Here is a 19,536-nt window from a genome sequence, read left to right as displayed (position 1 = left end):
CTGTACAGGGCAGGTGGGAAGCAAAGCGGCCCTGAGCTCACACCATCACCCCCAATTTCCCCTAATTTTTTAGGGGTTCCTTCCCCCTGCCCTCAGGGCCTCTCAGCTCAGAGCAGCACCAGGCACGGAGCTCCCTCCTCCGGCCCCACCGAGCAGCACCAGGAGGACCCAGGGAGGTGACAGCGGGGTCCCCTGCTTTGGGGACACCATTTTCTTTGGGGACATCAGTGTCCCCCCCCCGCCATGGCTGCATGGCCTCAGGGGCTGTGTCCCCGGGCTGGCAGGGAGGGGACACCCCCTGGGGAGACGACACCCCCTGGTGGCCCCCTTGTCCCCTCCGTGTCCCCTTGTCCCCTCACCGCCCCCCATGGCCACCTCCATCCCCCTCCTTTGCCCTCCCCCCCCCAGGCCCCAACAGGCTCGGGCCCGTTGCTAGGGCCCGTTGCTATGGGCGTTGCTAGGGCCCGTTGCCATGGCCCCTCCCCTCTGCCCCGCTCTCACTTCCGCGCCTGCGCGCTGCCGGCCCCGCGCCCACGTGACGCGGCGGCAACATGGCGGCGCCCACGGGGCGGCGTGCGCCCGGCTGAGCGCGGCGCGGCCCTCGTCGTGTCGCGGCCGCTGTCGCCGCCCCTCTCTGTCGCCGACATGTCGAGGCTCATCGTGAAGAACCTCCCCAACGGGGTGAGAGCGGCGGCGGCCTCAGCGGGGCGGCGTTTTGGGGGGAGCGGGGCCTGGGGTCCGGGTACGAGCTGCTGGGCGCGGGGAGGCCCCGGTGGGGTCCCGGGGAGGCTCCGGGGAGGCTCCAGGGAGGACCGAGAGGGAGCCGGAAGCGTGCCCAGGTGGCCACCGGCGTCCTGGCTTGTATCAGGAGTAGAGCAGCCAGCAGGGCCAGGGAGGTGATCGGCTCGTGCTCGGCTCTGGTGAGGCCGCACCTCGAGTGCTGGGTTCAGCTTTGGGCCCCTCCCTCACTGCCAGAAGCACATCGAGGCCCTGCAGCGTGTCCAGAGAAGGGCTACGGAGCTGGTGAAGGGCCTGGAGCACAAGTCCTGTGAGGAGTGGCTGAGGGAACTGGGGGTGTTTGGTCTGGAGAAGAGGAGGCTCAGGGGAGACTTCATTGCTCTCTGCAACTGCCTGAAAGGAAGGTGTGGGGAGCTGGGGGTCGGCCTCTTCTCAGAGGTAACCAGTGATAGGACCAGAGGGAATGGTCTCAAGTTGTGCCAGGGGAGGTTCAGGCTGGAAAAAAGGAGACATTTATTTTCAGAAAGAGCAGTCAGGCATTGGGACGGGTTGCCCAGGGAGGTGGTGGTGTCACCGTCCCTGGGGGTGTTCAAGGCAAGGTTGGAGGTGGTGCTTGGGGCCATGGGTTAGTGGTGATGTTGGTGGTAGGGTGATGGTTGGACCAGATGATCTTGGAGGGCTTTTCAAACCTTAATGATTCTCTGATCCTATGGCCCAGCACAGAGGGCCCTCGGCTTGGTTGGAGGAGGCGAGGGAGGGCTGGTGGAAGGGGGAGCAGGACCCTCAGTGGTTGGGGTGCTGTGGGCCAGGGGTCTCGTGGGGGGGTGCAGGCAGCTGCCTGTGGTTGCAGTGGGTGCCGGATTGGGGGCAGCCCCCACCTGGGTGCAGCATTTGGGTGGGGAGCTCCTGGAGGCACAGATACATACATGTAGGGAATTCATGGGGGAGATGAAGAGCTTTCGTAGTTGATGTGCGTTTCTTACCAGCCCTGCCACAATACAATGTGCTTTATTTTTTCAGAAGTCCGTTGTTAGTAAATGTTTTGGTTTGGATGTGTCCACAAAGCATTTCTGTCGTTATATTGTATCGCTGACTTCTTTTCCTGTTCCTCGTTTCCCAGATGAAGGAAGATCGCTTTCGGAAGCTGTTTGCAGCCTTCGGCACGCTAACCGATTGCTGCTTGAAGTTCACCAAGGATGGCAAATTCCGGAAATTTGGCTTCATCGGCTACAAGTCCGAAGAAGAAGCTCAGGTGGCACTGAACCACTTCAACAGGAGCTTCATAGACACCTCCAGAGTCACCGTGAGTTGATCTTTAAAAATGCCTTCTTTTGATTCAGAATGAAGTTGATAATTGGAGATCTTGGTAGTCTTACTAATGAGCATCTAGGGTCCAAAAAAGTCTGAATTTTAAGTTCTCTGCAGCAAAACAGCAAAGCTTGATGTCAGCCCTTGTTGCTGGTGTCCCAGGCAGGTAGCTGATCCGGATGGTCCGTCTTCTGGGCACTAACAGTGATTTCAGGAACAGCAGTGTCAGATTTTGAGCTATGATCATCCGAACTTGTGAATTTGAGCTCATTTTTGCCTTTAAATAAAGTGGTTCATCACATTGTACGAGGCAGAGGGTTATCTGTGATGTGCAGGAGAACTTGTTTGACTGTTTAGTTGAGCACTGTTCAGACTGTTTACTTTTAAAGACTTGATTTATTCCTCTCAGGTTGAGTTATGCAAGTCTTTTGGTGACCCTTCAAAACCCAAAGCGTGGAGTAAGCACTCTCAGAAGGCCCCTGCCTCGGAAAAGCAGCCTGAGAAACCTGTGACGAGTGCAGCTCCTGCAGGCACAAAGAAAGTAAGTCTTGCTTTTTTCTGTGAGAATCTGACGTGTGTCAGTGACTTGGCAGAGGGAAGGATAGCCGGGTGTGTGGGAAAGGGGATCGAGTAGCTGGGACAGCTGATGTTGGAGGTTCTGGCATTTTTCGCCTTAGGGCCTACGTTCCCTAGACCTTTGGGTTACCTGAGAAGTGATATTGCCTCTGCTACTAACAAGGCTTTCTAAATATGGTTTATCTTCCTAGAAAAAAAAGAAGGAAGACCCCACAGAAGACTTAAAGGAGGTGAGTTAAGTTTCAGTTCCAATCCCTACATTGTTGCTAACTTATATTAAAAGCAGGAATAATATAGCATGTTTTTTTTTTCTGTATTGCTTTCATTGCTGTCAATTCAGGCAAGATGTATGATGTAAAGAACTCCACGACAGTCAATTCTGTTGTAACAAACTATGATTCTGATAATCCCAACGTTTGAAATTGATTATTTTTTTTAATTGTTAACTACTCCTCTGTGAACAAACACTGCATCCAGGACAAACCTGTTTCAACAACTGTATTTTCAAGCCACGTGCAAGTTTTGTTACGTTTGACTTACACACTTTTTCCTTTTTTAATGTTTTCTTTTTTTTTTTTTCCTTAAAGTGCTTTCTAAACAGTAAGTACAACAGGAAGGTATAGGGCTGAGAGATTGGGAAGATGTTAGTGACTTTAAGTGTTCACCTTGTATAAAGTGGACTCCCCTTTATGAGTTTTCTCTCTGTTGCTGGAAACGAGCTGTCTTTGAATTTAAACTTGCTACTACCTCTCCTCTGTCTGTCTTCACAGTTTGTCTGCTTGGTTTTTCAACAGTTTATTTTGTTGCTTATTTTTTGTCTGCTTATTTTTCGACAGCTGGAAGGAGATGAAACATTCCAGGAGTTCTTGGTGGTTCACCAGAAACGGTCTCAGGTGGCCACCTGGGCTAATGACACTTTGGCAGAAAAGCCCAAGAAGGAAAAGTCAAAGGCAGCAGCTGATTATCTGAACTTCGATTCAGACGAGTCTGAGGATCTGAGTGAGGAGGAGAGGGATGGGAATGAACCCTCCGAAGACGAGGAGAAAGCCAAAGGTACCAAAAGGAGCCATCTCTTCTCATCTTTCTCTCTGAATGTCAGTGTCCTGCCTACAAACAGAGACAGTGTAATCAGAAGGTAGCTTCCCCAAACGTGGAAAAATGCAGTTTCTGGTACGAACTGGATAGCATTTGTGCTTTCTCCTGAAAGTCTAGGAAGAGTAATAGGGGAAACGTCTCTCTCCCTTAGTGCTGGCCTAGCCTATGGCCCCTTTCATTGCCAGCATTTCCAAAGCTGGATGTGGTTTCTTTTTATTTAGTAGCCCTTAACTGATATCTGTGGACATGGTCTGCCTTTGCATGTTTCTGAAAATGTTGGTGTGTCCTCAGGCTCTGTCAGAGTTGATGGGAATGGCCAGAGTTCGGTGTGTTCGATCCTAGAAGGAAGACTATCTAGTGGAGTACTGGGCTGACTTAGACTGAGAAATCTGGGCTGTAATCTGGTATTTTTAGTCTCGTGTGTTCTTGCACCAGCGATGAATGTGGTTTGGGAGCCATCCTTGCTCCCTGTGTGGTATTGCCTTACGTCCTTTTGAAGTAAATGGCATCTTGCCTGCTGCTCTTTGCCTCTGTTCGGGTAACTAATGTGTAGGTGTGGTCAGTCGATCTCTGGGGATGGACGGATGGTGTTTTGGAGAAATGGCTTCCTTTGTCTTTTACCATGCAGAACTAAACTGAACAATTCTCTGGACTCCAGAACAATTCTCTGGAGTCCATTTGAAGTATTTAGTTAAAATGGAGACAAAATAATTAATGAAATGCCTCAAGCTCCTTTCTAATTTGTTTTATATATGAACTGTTGCTTTTAAAAAAGAAAAAAGAAACAGCAGTCCAGACATGTCAGCGTGAAAGCGCTGGTTTAAAATTGCCCTGCTATTTTCAAGTCTTTCCTTCATGCAGAAAGGGTAGAGGAGAGTAAGTTGGTTCTAGTGATTGTGTCTGTTCTCAGATTTTACCTGTCTGTGAAGAAAGCAGCAGTACCTGTACGCAAAACTTCTTTGGTCTTCTTTCTGACAGCAAAGAAAGGCCAGGAGAAGAAGGCAGCTGCCAGGGAAGACCTCTCAGATATGGATTACCTGAAATCTAAAGTAGTGGAGGATTCATCCTCCTCTAGCACAGAAGAGGAAACAGACAGTGAAGAGATGGAAGGTGAGAGTGAGGAGGACTCAGACACTATAGAAACTGTCAGCACCCACACAGAAAAAAGGGGTAAGGCAAAAGCCCAGAAACCACAGCACGAGTCACCAGCAGAGAAGCAGAAAAAAGGATCCACGCTGCAGGTATTGTTGAATTATATTTTGTCTGTCTTAAAGCAGGAACTTCATGGGATAGTACATTCTCATTGGTTGCTCCAAGGATGAGATGGAAAGCTTGAAATCTGCAAGACCCCCAGGTACCAGCTTTGTTGGTGCACTTGGTGGGAGACATTAAAACAAGTTTGTCAGATATCTTTTCAGTGCTGATTAAATTTCCCTTTTTGGAAACTAGGGCTTTTTAAGAAGTGCTGTTAGAGCACTTTTCAGAGGCTCTTCTCTCTTTCCCGTGCCTATCTCTGTGTCTGCAGAGAATGCTCTTTTGCAGAGGTTGCTTTTTAGCAGTTATTTGAACATCCCAGTCCAACTTTGCACCCTCATCCAGCAGCTCCTGCCCAGGCTGATGCAATTGAGAGAATCTCTTGTTTTTTATCTCAGACCTCCTGCTTGCTGGGCAAAATCATCTTGTTGTGCTGTGACTTTAACTGTTTTTCATTCAGCTGCTTTGTTTTTTCTGTCCTTCTGTGCAACAGAAGAACCAGGTCAGCTCGGGAGAAGCAAGCACGCCATACACAGTGAAACTGCATGGTGCCCCTTTGAACATCACTGAGGTGAGCTTCGTTCCCAAGCTGGGAGTGATTGTTCAAGGCTGTTCCCAGTTTGTAACTCAACCAAATCTTTGCAGAGGCCCCTTTCTTCACTCAGTGGAGCTGTGCTGAGGGTTGTATGGGCAGCCAGAGAAGCTTTTTACCTGGCTTTGTGCAGAAATGCTCTATGTTGCATGTGATGTTTCTGTAGTGCTTATAAAAAAAAAAAGTCTGAAACCTACTTCCTGTATCTGAGAACTCATTTAAGCAATTCTAATTCTTCCTGCAGCAAAAGATTCGAGAATTCTTCTTGCCTCTGAAGCCAGTGGCAATCCGGATAGGAAAAAATGCCCAGGGGAAAAACACAGGTAATGTGTAAATGTTGAAGGGAGTTGGGTCTGTGACTTGGAGGACCTCTGAATCACACCACTGCTCTTTCCATCTGTAGTTCTAAATTGCTGGCTCGTGCCCTGATTCTTACAGACCTTTCTGTGACTTTGCAGCTCACCTGCCCTAGTTGCCATCCATAGGATGCCGTGGGCAGAGTAATATTGGCTGTGCTCCCTTAGGGTACTGCAGCGTACAGCAGCAGGAGCCTTTTCTTTCATCTGCCCCTGGAGCTTTCCTAAACATCCCAAACCGTGCCAAGGAAAGGTCCCTTCCTCTGGGAAGGGCTGCTGCTGCCAGTCCGTCTGTAACCAAGGTGGGCTTCTTAGGGGCTGCAGTTACTGGAGGTACCCAGCAGAAATAGCAGGTCCTCAGAGCTGGCAGGGAACTTTGCATGCTGTTTTTCTTTCATAGCCTAAGAGCAGACGCACCTTTTCTTTGCTCTTGACGGCTTGGAGACACCTGTGAAAGCCTACTTGAGCTGTTAAATTGGGCTTGTTTGGTTTGTACGTAGAGAATGAGCTATTAAAAGGCAGCCTTCCAGTCTGATGGGGCTGTTTTCAGGCTGGATTGAAACTTTAATGGGACCTGAATGCTTTATCTATAGGAATCTATATTTAAAAAGCCTGATTCACCCTTAATTAGCCAATTAGTGACTCTGCACCCCACATGATGCTCAGCTGAACCTTTCCTTCCTCCAAGGTTATGTCTTTGTTGACTTGAAGAGCGAAGCAGAAGTGCAAAGGGCCTTGAAACGGAAAAAAGAATGCCTAGGTAAGGGCTGTTTGTTCCTTCTCTTTCCGGCTGCTGTCGATGGCAGGGTGCTCAGCTGCTGAAGTGTTCCCTGCGGAAGAATCTCCCATTGCTTCAGTTTTTCCCAGGCAGATGGTGGGGGTGGTTTGCTCTGCGCTGCTGACGTGGGATAACCAGGTGCTATGTCAGTGCCATCAGGAGCAGCTTAGACTTGGCAACGGACTGAGCCGTGTGCTCTTTGGCTCCTGTTTCTTGCCACGTGCCTGAAGTGTATCTTGCTCTTGGCATAAAAATGGTATCGTTTAAATCTAGGTGGGATACTGCAGGGGGTTTGTAGAAATGACTCTGTAAATCTGTGTTTGAAACCTGCTCCTGGCCTGGTCTGTAGTGGAACTGCTCAACTTATACTTGTAAAAAAACCCATGTAGGAAGGGAACACCTGCTTAGAAGCCTGTAGACGAGGCTGGCAGAGGCAGAAGTGTTGGAGCTCTGAAGGGGAAGGAGGCTGTGCAGCTGGCTAGCAAGCATTATTCTGCTTTTCATGAAGACTAATCTCTTGCAGCCCTCATCCTTTTGTTTAATCAGGCAGAGTTATACTCAGAGATTTTTTTCGAGTTGTAATTGCCTGTGTCTGCTGTAAGCCCAGGCTCTGAACTCATTGGTACAGGTTGCCCGTGGCCTTGCGAATCATCTAACGTGCTTGTGTTTGTCGACTAGGTGGGCGATACGTCGAGGTATTCCGATGTGGGAATACCACAAAAGAAACTGTTCCAGCAAAAACTGATGACAAGCCGTGGCAACGAAGGAAGAGGGACGATGAGGAAGAAGAGGACTTGTCTGAATCGGGAAGGCTCTTTGTCAGGAATCTGCCTTTTACCAGCACTGAGGAGGACTTAGAGAAGATCTTCTCCAAGTATGGTACGTACTTGCTGTGGGACTGGGACAGAGGCTTGCTTGGTGGGAGCGGATGTATGAAGCTCCGTGTCCTACACCTCATCTTTATTGTCCGGTGTGATAGGGTGTGGTTGCTTGGCCTTGAAACCGATCCTGGTGCTGTTGTGCTTAGCTCAAAGCATGCTGTGTGTGCGCCCTCATTCCTCATCACATCTCAAACGGAGCAGTAAAAGCTCTTGCCAGTCAGTCTCAGAGTCCTGGTGGGATGGGATGGGATGGGATGGGATGGGATGGGATGGGATGGGAAGGAGGAGAGGGTAGCTGAAATTACTTGCTGCATGAAACCCTGATCACGCAGGACACTTCTAGGTTTTGTAGGTAAGGGGTGAATTTCTGAGTACCCCAAATTCCAAATTGTGTTTGGCGTGTGAGGTGGGAGCTTCGAGCTTACCTTTTTGCTCAAAGTTAGGCAAATCTAAGTTTCTCTTGGCATGAGAGTGTCCTGGGGGAGATGGAGGGTTAGGTTGTGGAAATCCTTTTTCCTGACTTAAGATAAAGAAGGCAAGTTCTAAGCAGCTGCATTTGTGTGGCCAGGAGGTGCCAGTTCAGAGTGCTGTTGTGAGCTGTGATGGCTGTGCCGGGACATCTCTCACGGAAAGGCCTTTCCTCTTGCAGGGCCCCTCTCGGACATCCATTTCCCTATAGACAGGCTGACCAAGAAGCCCAAAGGATTTGCTTTCATCACCTACATGATGCCCGAGCACGCGGTGAAGGCCTATGCAGAAATGGACGGGCAGGTGTTCCAGGTACAGCCACCGATGGGTTTCCTCTGCTGGGAGGGTGTTTGTTGCTCCTGTGCTTTGCCGAGCGGGGTTCCTCTGGGCGATCAGGGGCAGAGGCAATTCTGCCTTGCGCTGAGAAAAACAGTCCCTTCTGGTAGGGCAGCCTGGTGTGAACAGCTTCAGGGGTACCTGAGCTAGAGAAAGGAGGTCCGAGTCTGTCATGTACTGCCTGGCTACTCTTAATTGCAGTAATGCCTTCTCTGGGGAGGAAGGTTCCCTCTTTTAGTTCACTTGACTAGGAAAGGTGCCTGAAAGTTTCTTCCCTTTGCTTACTTAGTTCATGAGTTTCTTTTGAGTTATTTCAGAGCTTCTTGACCACTTCTTCCTTCCTTCTAGGGTAGAATGATGCACCTTTTACCCTCCACAATCAAAAAGGAACAAATTGAAGATGCGGATGCAGACGAATCTTCTTCCTACAAAAAGCAGAAAGAGGCCAAGGAAAAAGCCAACAGTGCCAGGTACAAAGGTGTCTTTTAGCACGGTATGATGATACAGCCTGCCAAATTCCCAAACGGCCAGAATGCATCTTTGCAGGGGATGTAGAGGTTACCAGAGCCAATAAAGCATTTATTGTGCACCTTTCTGATTCTTTTATCTACTTGACTCCTCACTCCAAGTAGCTCTAGTAGTTCAGTGAGTAGCACAAATTGAGAGAAACATGGGGTTCGGTGGCTCTGCTTAGGAGTTTCTCTGGTGCCTAACAGACGTTGGTCTGGTGCTGTAACTCTTCGGGGGTCGTGGTTTCAGATCGGTTGGGTCTTTGTCTTCCACTTGGCCACGTGTATTTCTAAAATTTGCAGGAATTTTGGGTTATCTTCCTCTGCAACATATTGGTTTGAAAGTTTATGATGTCTTCAGACTTTATGGGGAAGGAGTGCAGCCTTGCTTGCACAGGCTTTGTTTTTAAGAAACCAGATGAAAAAATGTGTTCCTCTGAGCCAACATCTGAACTTCCAGCTGTAACTGTGTGGCTGTGCCTAATGACCTGCTAGGGAAGAAGAAGAGCTAAGATGCCAGCACTGCTGCCTTGGTTTGCTCTCCAGTCATGTTTCCCTCATTCTGTTCCTTCTCTAAGGGTCTTCTACCCTTCTTTCCCTCTAACTTATTGTCCTGGCTGCTAATGGTGGCATGCAAAGCTGTTTTTTCCCAGGACCATCGAGTAGAGAGATGCCAGTGGAAGAAGACTGCAAGGCTTTGAACCTCGCTCTTTTTTCTCTCTGCAGCTCTCACAACTGGAACACCTTGTTTGTGGGGACAAATGCTGTGGCTGATGCCATTGCTCAGAAGTACAACGCTTCCAAAAGCCAAGTGCTGGATCACGTGAGTTGGTTATTGATCAGTGAGGAGGGGAGATCACTTTCCTACCTGTTTTCTCTGGGCCAGGACCTGCCTGATGGTCTTGTGCAGCAAAAGCTGCTGCTCAATCATGAGCACCATACAGGCTGAAAGATCAGTGATCCTGTAGCCTCTCTGTGGAGGACAAACCCTTTGTCACTGGAAGACAAAATGACGTTTCTTCTCCCATTTCTTCTCCCCATTCTCCCCTCTATCTGCTTTTCTGTGGCTGAATTTTGAGTTTGTACATGACTGGAAGTTGATGGGAATTTACACCTTTCCACTCAGCAACTCCCAGCAGATTCAGAGGAGCTGGAGCATTTTGCCTCCAAGCTCTCTGCCAAATTCCTGATGCTTTTAAGAGCAGCAGGAGCAACAGTTGCTCAGCACCTTCCTGGATCAGGCCGTTTACTTCCCTGCTTTGACCTCTGTCACACTGCTAACCGATGTTCTTGCCTGCAGGAGAGCAAAGACAGCGTGGCAGTGAGGGTCGCTCTGGGAGAAACCGAGCTGGTCCAGGAAATTCGCCGGTTCCTAATCGAAAACGGAGTCAGCCTGGATTCCTTCAGTCAGGTGAGATGCCCAGCTGGAGCAAATAGGACCTGCCTCTTCTATGGTTGCCTAGTCCTGACATCCTCAGCTCTCTCTGAAATTAATTAATCCTCATCATCTTGCAGGATTGAACTCTTTTAAGAGTTAGGAAACCTTCTGAACACTTGCAAAATGCAGCTGTGCTTGGGATGGTTGAAATACATGCTGCATGGCTTTCTAAAATCCCGTCTCCCCTTTCTCTTTTCCCCCCACCAAACGTGGCAGGCCTCTGGCAAGCGGAGTAAAACTGTGATCCTGGTCAAGAACCTCCCCGCCAGCACGAGCGTGTCAGAGCTGGAGGTCCTTTTTGGCAAGCACGGCAGCCTGGGCCGGGTGCTGCTCCCGGCAGGAGGCATCACAGCCATCGTGGAGTTCCTGGAGCCAACTGAGGCCAAGCAAGCGTTCACCAGGCTGGCTTACTCCAAGGTGAGCGTGGCCAGGGGCAGGCAGCTGCCTGGAGAGCGTGGGTCCTGGCTAATTGTGAAGCTACAAAAAGCTGTGCTTCTTAAAATGTAAGATGGGGGGTTTTGGAGGATGAGATTTCTCAGAGTCTCTGCTATTCTGTAATAATTCCTCTGTGGTATGGGAGAGAGTTTCTGATACTTCTTGCATTGGGGGAGTGTGGTACTGACGCCCAGAGCTCCCCTTGGAGCTTGTTTGCCCAGCTGTGGCCTTGCTCCTTGACCTCTGGGTGCCGTTTGGCAGGCTGCCCCTGTGTGAGGTTGGATACATCTTCTCCTTCAGTGGAAGATAGTTGAGCCAGGCAAAAATGTTGCTTAGCTTTCCTACTGCTGTTTCCGTAACAGTGTGTCAGTGGAAAAACTCAGAGCAGAGCTTTTTTTCATGTCTTACCTTCTTGATGTTTCTCCTGTGTTCTCTTCAGTTTCACTCCACGCCACTGTATCTGGAGTGGGCTCCGATGGGTGTCTTCTCCAGCCCAGCCCCTCAGAAAAAACCCACAGAGGCTCCAGAAAAGGAGGGAGAAGCAAGCCTGGCACCTGGTAAGAGCTTTAACTTCGGGTCACTCCCCTGCTGCATTCTGACAAAAGCAGCAATGCTGAACTTTCTGGTAGGGAACCATTCTCTTGATGTCCTCTGTGTGGTTTTCAGGGTCCCCTAAGAACAGAGCTGCAGTGTGTCCCACACAAGCACTGGGCTCTATCCTGTCTCTGCACTCCCCACCTCCTGGATGAGTCGGGGGCAGCGTGGTGCTGCTCGCACACAGTCCAGTTGGCCTGGGCTGATGGGAGGAGATTTTTGGGCCGGGCTGGGCAGCAGCCATCAGGAGAGCTGTAGCTGTTTCCTTTGAGCCCGACCTGCCCCCCTGAGCATGGCTTTGAGGTGGCTGCGTGCTGTGCAAGGCCACGCTCCCTGTCTGTGGGCAGCCAGCTTGCCACAGCAGGCAGCGGTGGATGGAGCAGCCGACATGCCAGCCTCAGATCGAGGGTCCCTGTGCTCGTTTCTCTGTGCTCCTGTGTCAAGCCCTGCTGTATGCTTTGTCTGGGTGATTTTCCACTGCCTCAAGGGCACAACCTTCCCTCCACCAGCAGACTCTTTCTCCCCATCCCTGGGGCTATAACAATTAAATCTTGCCTGTATGTTTAAAACCTTTCAAGATCCTTTAAACCTTAAAAAAAAAAAAAAAAGGGGAGGGGGGCTGGAGAAGCATGGCTTTATGTAGGTTTGTTTTGCTGGAAGCTATTTCAGGACTCTGAGGTTTGGGGAGGGGGGAGAAAAGCTGATGAAAAGCCTCTTCCTGGGCTGCTGTTCTGCGTGTGGGTCACAGGGGACAGCCGGAGCCCAGGGGAGCTGGGGGGGGCGCTTTATCTCCCTGTGACCGAGACCCTCACCTCGAGATAAAGGGCTTTAAGCGCAGGAGCTCCTGGAAGGCTGCTTGGGGCTGATAATGGTCTTTGCTGCCAGCCTCTGGCGCTCTGCGTCTGGGAGAGGGAAGGGAGGGGATGCGCGGTAAACTCCTCGCCTCGCTCACAAAAGGGCTTCAGGCGGCGGCGCGTGGCGGCCTCTCATTGTGCCAGCCACAGATGGAGGCACCTTTTCATCCCACCCCGTCTCACTAAATCTCTTCCCTCCCCGTTCCTCCGACGAGTTGCCTTCGGAGGCGATGAGTTTTTTCCATACCTTGTTGGCAGATTCCTCGCGGGCTGGGATGAGGAGAGTTTGGCCACCCGACCGAAAAGGTTTGGGCTGTGTGGTGTCAGAGGCAGGGAGGGCAACCAGATGGAGCCCTGTGGGGAAAGGCAGCTCTTGAAATAGAGCCGGGGGGTCTCTGAGCACCCCTGACCCCATGCAGGTTTATCTCATGCAAAGCGAGGGAAATAAGCCTAAGAAAATCATCGAGGGGGTGGTGGTAATGCCAAAGGGAGGTGCTTAGCGTGGTCCCCCTGAGCACAGCATCAGCTACGCTGTAGGGGATGAAGCTAGTGTGAAAATGCAAGTTGTTTAGCAAGGAAAGGAGTTGGAGAGCCAATGGATGACAGCTTGTGTGTATACCCTGTTGTCTAGGAAGTGCCTTCGTGTGCTGATGGGGAAGTGAGGGTTTTGCATCCTGCAGATAAGCGTTAGCAAGAGGCGAGGTTGTAGAGCCGCGCAGAAGCGTGTTCAAGCAAGGCTGAGGCCCCTTGCCTAGTTCAGCAGTGTCTGGTGAGGGTGGATGTGAGGGCGTTTGGGTGCTGGGGACGCAGGTTTGTGGAGTTTCTGCGTTCAGAGGACAGGCAGTATCTTAGTTTCCACAGCTGACGTGTTCACGTACCGTGTGCTGAGCTTGCCTCAATCCCTGTTCACCCACAAAGAGCCAAGGGAGGACTGGTCTGTTCCTGCTGGAACGCTGGCTCACAGCTGGGGCAGGGGGCAAGCTCGCCCCAAATTCAGCTTTGTTACCCCTTCCAGCGTTGTGTTTGTTCTTGTTGTACCAGGTGATGATGACACGGCCACAGCTGTCAAGGGCTCAGAGGAAACAGCAGCACAGGAGGAGGAGGAGGATGAAGAGGAGGATGAGGAAGAAGAAGAGAGCGTGCCAGGGTGTACCTTGTTCATCAAAAACCTCAACTTCGCCACCACAGAAGACACCCTGAACGAGGTAAGCCGTAAGCAAAGGGTGGGGACTGGGTTTTACTTGGCACAGGCCGCTCAGGTGGGGTGGGAGTGGGCTGGAGGTCAGACTGGGCTGCTTGCTGGAGCAAACCCCTTACTGCCTGCAGGGGCTAAAAGGAAGGGCTCTGCTGGGCTGCAGAGGGCCAGGGGAAAGCTGTTTTCCACCTTGTTGTGCCAAGGATAGTGTCCAAAGGAGTTCAGTTGCAGACAGTACGGGCTAATGAAGGGAAGAAGAGGGAGCCCGGGATTGTACTGGGGCTGGAAAACTCCACTTAGAGTTTTCGGCATCAATTAGACAAATGTTTCTGAAACAGCTTTGATGAGGTTTAATTCCACCTTGGGACAGGTGGAGGCAGCAGGAAGTCTTTTAAGACTCCTCGCTGTCTGTGCTTCTCCTTGGGATCAGCTTGAGCAGCTGTGACGCTGCTTTGTGTGCTAAATAAATAAATGGTGATTTCACTGAGGTGTGCTTTTCATCTTCAGTTTTCTACCAACGCAGAGCTGCTTTACCTCAGCAAAGCGCTTGGGAGAGATTGTAGCGTTTCTGAAGCCCCGTGGGATGTTAATAGCAAGGCTGGGAGAAACAGCTGGAAGTTCCCATCCCTGCTAATTTCTGTAGCCATGTGCAGTGCCACGTTTCATGGGCCAGGAGTGCTGGTGGGGTGTTAGTCCATTCTGGACCTGTGCTCCTCTGCCTTGGGACTGTGGTACTAGTATAGATGTGGTCCAGTGGGCCCTGGGAACAACTATAAATATCAGAGAGAGACTGGGACTTGTCCGTTTTTCCTTTTTTTGTGCTTTGTGGCTACAGTTTTACAGGAGAATCAAATAGCCGGTGTGCTGCTGTAGGGCACCCCGTCCTGCTCAGCTCTGGAAGGAGCTGTTTTCTTGGGACGCCACTGGAGTTGCCCACCCCTAAGGTCCCTGCCTGGGTGAGAGCATCTTGTAACCTGCAGTGGTCTTCCAGAGCCACCCCAGATCTCAGAGGTTCTGAGGAGGGTTTCCAAGAACACCTGTATTTTTTTTTTTTTTTTTTTTTTTAAAGTCGGTGTGTATTTGCACAGAAGTAATCTTATAATAGAAAAAGCAGCTGCACTGACTGCTTCTCAGGTGTGCCGGGGGGAGGTGGGCTCGTGAGCTTGTGCTCGTGGCTCTGGAAGAGGGCCACGTTGTCACTCAAGCTGAGCTGTAAGCCTGTGACAAAGAGAACGGAGTCACGTGTCTGAATTCCTTGCAGACGTTCTCCAAAGTGGGAGCTGTGAAGAGCTGCACGATATCCAAGAAGAAAGACAGAGCAGGTACTCTAGATGTTGCTGTTCAATTCCTTCCCTTGGCTGGTTGCTGAGGGCTCAGGTGTGGCGTTGCTTTAGCATTCATCTAGATGAGCGTTTGTGTTCTTGCTGGCGAAGTCTTTAACATTTCTAGAAGTACGCCTGTTGAAATGGCTGAAAACAGCCACCAAAAATACACCGGGGTTCAGTCTAGAAGGTTAAGCTCGATTGTGGGCTTTGTGGGGATGTGTGTAGAGGAGCCAGCTCCTTCAGGACTACACAAGACGCAAGTTGAAAGGAACCAGCGTCATGCACTGGTTGAATCATCGCAGGGCATGCTTTAATCCACAGCAGCAGCCAGGATCGTTGAGGATCCCTGGCTGAGCACTGTGCTGTGTGTGCTTCGTTTGCCATCTCCCTGCCTGCGTCGGTCCCGGCGCGCTGCAGGGACAAGTGGTTGGAGCTGTTGCATTGCCTGCTTGCTTTCCACGGGGTTGGACGCAGGAAAGGTTTTGCGTAAGGCAAGCACAGCCTGGATGGCCTTTGACTTCATGGCGTGGGCATGGGCAGGCTGGCCCCTTCTCTGGGGTATTACTTTTTGCCTCCCCAGTTTTGACAATCAGCAGTTCAGAGACTTCTTGTGCTCCAAATTGTCCCTGCATCACATTGAAGAGCCAGTGCAGGGCACTGCAATTCGTGGTGTGAGTGCGTGTGATGCTGTGGCAGCGAGTTCCCCTAGTCTAGTCAGTGTGCAACAGCGCTTTCTTCTGGTTTGTTTTTAAATTTTTAAATCTCCAGTTTAATAGCATGGTTTTCTACTAACTTAAGTTCTCTCTCTCTCCTCCTAGGCACGTTGCTTTCCATGGGCTTTGGATTTGTGGAGTACAAGAAGCCAGAGAGTGCTCAGAAAGCCCTGCGCCAGCTCCAGGTAAGCTCAGGTTTGTCTATCCAGATTTGTCTATCCAGGTTTCTTTCCAGAGGTGATGGGCAAAGGCATGGATGAGCTGAGAGGCTCAAAATCTGCTTGAGGAACAGGGTGTAAAAGGGACAGTGGCTTGTTCAGAAGGGTGTTTGTTAGCACTGATCCAATGCGGAGGTGGCAGAAAATGTGGAAAGGTGCAGATTTAGTGAGTTTGTATTCTGCCGGGTGTCTTTTGCAGAGGTGACAGAGACCCAGGCCCTCACAAAACGAGAATAACTATTGCTCAGTATTTAGTGCTGTGGAGTTGAGTTTTACCTTCTGTAAATCTGCCAGGGCTTCAGGGTTTTCTAGCCTTACGCCTTCTCCATGACACATGCCACAGGGCTTGGCTGCGCTCCAAGGGAATAAGTTGTTCCTTGTGCTGCTAGAACACCACCATTCAAGTCCTGGGTCTGCATTACCTGGGCGAAGCGGGCCAGACAGCTGGAACGATCCCTTTCTAGATAGGTTTGAGGAAATTGCTGGGTTTGTACAATCTGTTCGTGCTCCGTGACCGCAGTCCATGGGTTCCACCTTCAACAGGTGGTGATTTCACGTTCCACAGCCCACGTAGTCTTGGGGTTAGATTTGCGTTCCCAGTTGTTTTGAAAGCAGAATCCTGGGGGAAGGGAGAAAGCAGCAAAGTGGGTATTTTGCAGACTTTTTTTTTTTTTTTTTTTGCTGTATTGGCTACTGACAGCAAATGAGTCATCCTTGGCTCATTCCAGAACGAGCAGTAAGACGCTCCCTGCCTTGAAGAGTTTGCAGTCTAGAGGGAGAGGAAACAGTAGTCGGAGGCAGTGAAGTGACTCGCCTCTGCCAGCTTAGTGGCAGAGCTGAGGCTGATCGGCAGGGAGATCAGGGACGCGGGCTGCTGCTTCGGTCGGTCAGGCTGTCTTCAGCCTCATATCAGAAACCTGGCCTTGTTTGAACAGCGTTCAACAGGGAAAAAGTTTGATGGGGAGAATGGGAGGAATATATGGGAAAGAGTAAAGACGTGAAGTGCTGTGCCACTACCTTGGAAGCGTGAAAGCTGTTGTGACTTTTTTTTTATATATATTTTTTTTTTGACTTTTAGGGCTGCATTGTAGATGGACATAAGCTGGAAGTGAAAATCTCGGAGAGAGCTATCAGGTAAAGCTGTCTCTACCTCTGTAGCATGGTTACATTTAAGCTGCAGTGGTTCTTGGTAGGTTCCTCATTTCTTAGCCAGCTTCTCTGCATCGTGAGGGTTGTGAGCAGTAGCGCTGGTCACACATCAGCTCTTGTTACGATTAAGTGGAGTCACCTTAGTCAGTCTTACTTGAAAAGAAAAAAAATCAGCTGATGTGAAGGTGTTTGCTCAGTAAAAGACATATTTCCAAGTAAAACCCCTAAGCAGCATGCAGTGGTGGGGCCCCAAAAGTGACCCCAAAACGTGAACCAGGCACTTGAGACTTCCACATTCAAAGAAAAGGCTCCTCAAATGCTTTTGCGATGGTGCCTCACAGACAGACCTTTCTGTGGAGGTGTTTCTTGCTGTCAAATAAAGAGGATGACTGACTGAGATTTATACCTTTAATGCTGAAGTCTGAGACTCCTGTCCACTGGGATTTTGGTGATTCGTACCCATGAAGCTGAAAATTAATCCAGGTGTTTGAAGGTGACAGTCAGCACTCAAAAACCGTTGTTTAGGCACTTTGGAAACCCTACCAGAAGAGGTGTCTCTTAAATGTCAAAATTTCTCTGAAAATTTGGTACCTAGGGACCAGAATTCAACAGTTCACGAGCTGCAGTTTGTACTTCAGTTCTTTAATGAAGCATCCTCATTCATTCTGCACTTTACAGTCTGGATAACCACTAAATGAATTTTAATGTAGAAAGCTTTCCTTTATTCTGCTGTTTTTTGTCTTAGGTAAATTTTTCTCTTGTTCAAATGCAACACAAACTGGGCAAAATAAATTAGTTTGATAATCTCTTAAAAAGTTTTGTTTACTGTTTTCTAATCCAGAAAGAATGAAAATTAGCTTACATTAGACTAACTGCTTGCATACGCACAAATAATATCTCCTTCTGATAATTGAGTAGACAAGATTTGGTTTCAAAAGAAAAATTAGTGGCAGGTACAAGTACAGGCCTGCTGCCTGATCTTGGTTGTGGTTGCACTCAGCAAACTGGAATCCAGTTTTCAGACATAGGATTTAAATCGCTTGCATTCATTCCTACATGACATACCTTGTGAAATTTCTATTGTCATCAATAAGATACCAGTGAAGATGTCACTCTGAGCTGGCTGGCTAATTTTTCCTGACTCCTAACTTTAAAGGTGCCCAAATGCCCTGTGTGTGCTGCTGCACAGTGGTTCTCACCTGCCCTCTCTGTTGACTTCACAGGCCTGCCGTGAAATCCTCCCGAAAGAAGCAAACGGTCAAGAAGCAGAAGACTTCCAAGATCTTAGTCCGAAACATCCCATTCCAGGCCACCGTCAGGGAAATCAGGGAGCTCTTCAGGTAGGAACGCGCTTTGTCGGGCGTGTGGTGTGCTCCGTGCGGGAGCCAGCAAGATTTGAGTACAGGAGCTTGCTGCTGGAGTGTAAATGTTAGGAGTTCGGGGTTTTTTTTGTGGAAGTAAGCAAACCTGGAAGTAGAAATGGTTTAGCAGGTTATATATTGCTACAGAAATTCTGTCTGAGGGACAGAGATGACATGTGCCAGCTTTGTGACTACAGCCCTGGGAGCTGTCAGAGCTGGGTGGCCCTTCGCTGTGCCACAGATGTCCCCAGAGCACGGGCATCACTCCCCCATTGACCGAATGACATCGCCTTGGATTTTTTTCCCTCGTCTGATCCGTGTGCGGCAGCTTTCCTGCTGCTTGGCACACCTGGCTGGGGAGGAGCACCGCGAGCCGCTGCAGACAGCTGCTCTGAGAGGTTTTAGCTCGGGCTGGCTCCCTCCTCCATCTGCCCTGCACACATAATGCTGTAGCTCCTTCCCAGCACGCGGGGAGCGCGTAAATCTTGCTCTGCCTTCGAGTGTTTTGCTTTGTGTACCTGGATGCGTGCCTGGTGTACTTGGTGTGGCGCATCCCTGCGTAAGGATGTGAGGCTGTGCTGCCTGTCGGAGCCTCTCCAGCACGGAGTGCCTTGCCAGGCTTGAGACCTGCCGTTAACAGCGAAGAGGGATTTTAGGATCCCAGCCTGCATTCCTCTGCACGCTGGCTGGTCTCGATTTTCTTTGTACCCTCAGCCTTTTGTGCAGCGACTCGTTACGCTGTGTAACACACCTCAGGAAGGAGGTGCAGCCGTGTAGAGTTCAGCTTACGGTGTCTTTTCTGCTCCCACCAGGATGAGAACCTGTGGCTGGTTGCCCCAGGCTGTGGTCCCAGCTCCGTTCTTCCTCCTGCATCCCCAAAGGAATTTGGGGGGATCAGTGTCCAGCTCCATCCATCCCTTTTTGCATCCACAGAAGCAAGAGTGGTGGCATCCGTCCACAGGGAATGGTGAACTCCTGGGTTAGGAGGGGGCTTTCCTGCTGAGTGTTGAAGCAGAAGGCAGGTGGCTTCAGCTGGTCAGGGCTGCAGCGTCCCTTTCCAAAGGGACTGAGCCGAGGAATCGCTTTAACCCTTTGAAACCCCTCAGGGCACGCTGTGAGCTGCCTAGCGAGGAGCCGTGGGGCAGGGATTTGTTGGAGCAGAGGAAGCAATGTAGCTCCCTGTGTACAGTGAATTCCAGCTGCCTCATTAGCGTGGGATGCCCTTCTCCTGGCCTGCCCGCAGGTAAGGACGGTGGTTTCTGTGCTGCTGGCAGCCTGATTCCTGCAGGATGGAGGAAGGGTGTAAGGTGGTGAGGAAAACTGTGTGTTGAAACACTGTTTTGGAGCGGGGTCCTCGGTTCTA

At 50.2% G+C, this 19,536-nt stretch overlaps 1 protein-coding gene across 3 annotated transcripts in view; it reads left to right on the top strand.

Moving 5' to 3' along the window:
- The first annotated feature begins 530 nt into the window (after positions 1-530).
- The window catches only part of RBM19 (RNA binding motif protein 19), a 60,659-nt gene continuing 41,653 nt past the window's right edge, over positions 531-19,536 (top strand). For 2 of the 3 annotated variants that reach the window (XM_066978731.1, XM_066978733.1), the window contains exons 1-21: positions 531-681; positions 1,859-2,041; positions 2,456-2,587; positions 2,814-2,852; positions 3,459-3,675; positions 4,696-4,958; positions 5,462-5,542; positions 5,808-5,886; positions 6,608-6,679; positions 7,376-7,576; positions 8,228-8,358; positions 8,731-8,852; positions 9,618-9,714; positions 10,192-10,302; positions 10,546-10,746; positions 11,204-11,321; positions 13,254-13,417; positions 14,669-14,729; positions 15,551-15,630; positions 16,742-16,797; positions 18,036-18,152. In XM_066978731.1, the coding sequence (XP_066834832.1) occupies positions 646-681; positions 1,859-2,041; positions 2,456-2,587; positions 2,814-2,852; positions 3,459-3,675; positions 4,696-4,958; positions 5,462-5,542; positions 5,808-5,886; positions 6,608-6,679; positions 7,376-7,576; positions 8,228-8,358; positions 8,731-8,852; positions 9,618-9,714; positions 10,192-10,302; positions 10,546-10,746; positions 11,204-11,321; positions 13,254-13,417; positions 14,669-14,729; positions 15,551-15,630; positions 16,742-16,797; positions 18,036-18,152 (2,561 nt within the window). In that variant the 5' untranslated portion in view covers positions 531-645. The remainder of the gene's footprint in view (positions 682-1,858; positions 2,042-2,455; positions 2,588-2,813; positions 2,853-3,458; positions 3,676-4,695; positions 4,959-5,461; positions 5,543-5,807; positions 5,887-6,607; positions 6,680-7,375; positions 7,577-8,227; positions 8,359-8,730; positions 8,853-9,617; positions 9,715-10,191; positions 10,303-10,545; positions 10,747-11,203; positions 11,322-13,253; positions 13,418-14,668; positions 14,730-15,550; positions 15,631-16,741; positions 16,798-18,035; positions 18,153-19,536) is intronic. The other variant, XM_066978732.1, reaches the window with a different exon arrangement.

The sequence above is a fragment of the Anser cygnoides genome, chromosome 17 (genome assembly GCF_040182565.1).
Source record: "Anser cygnoides isolate HZ-2024a breed goose chromosome 17, Taihu_goose_T2T_genome, whole genome shotgun sequence".
NCBI classification, from domain to species: Eukaryota; Metazoa; Chordata; class Aves; order Anseriformes; family Anatidae; genus Anser; species Anser cygnoides.
This window is presented reverse-complemented; position numbering and strand designations above follow the sequence as displayed.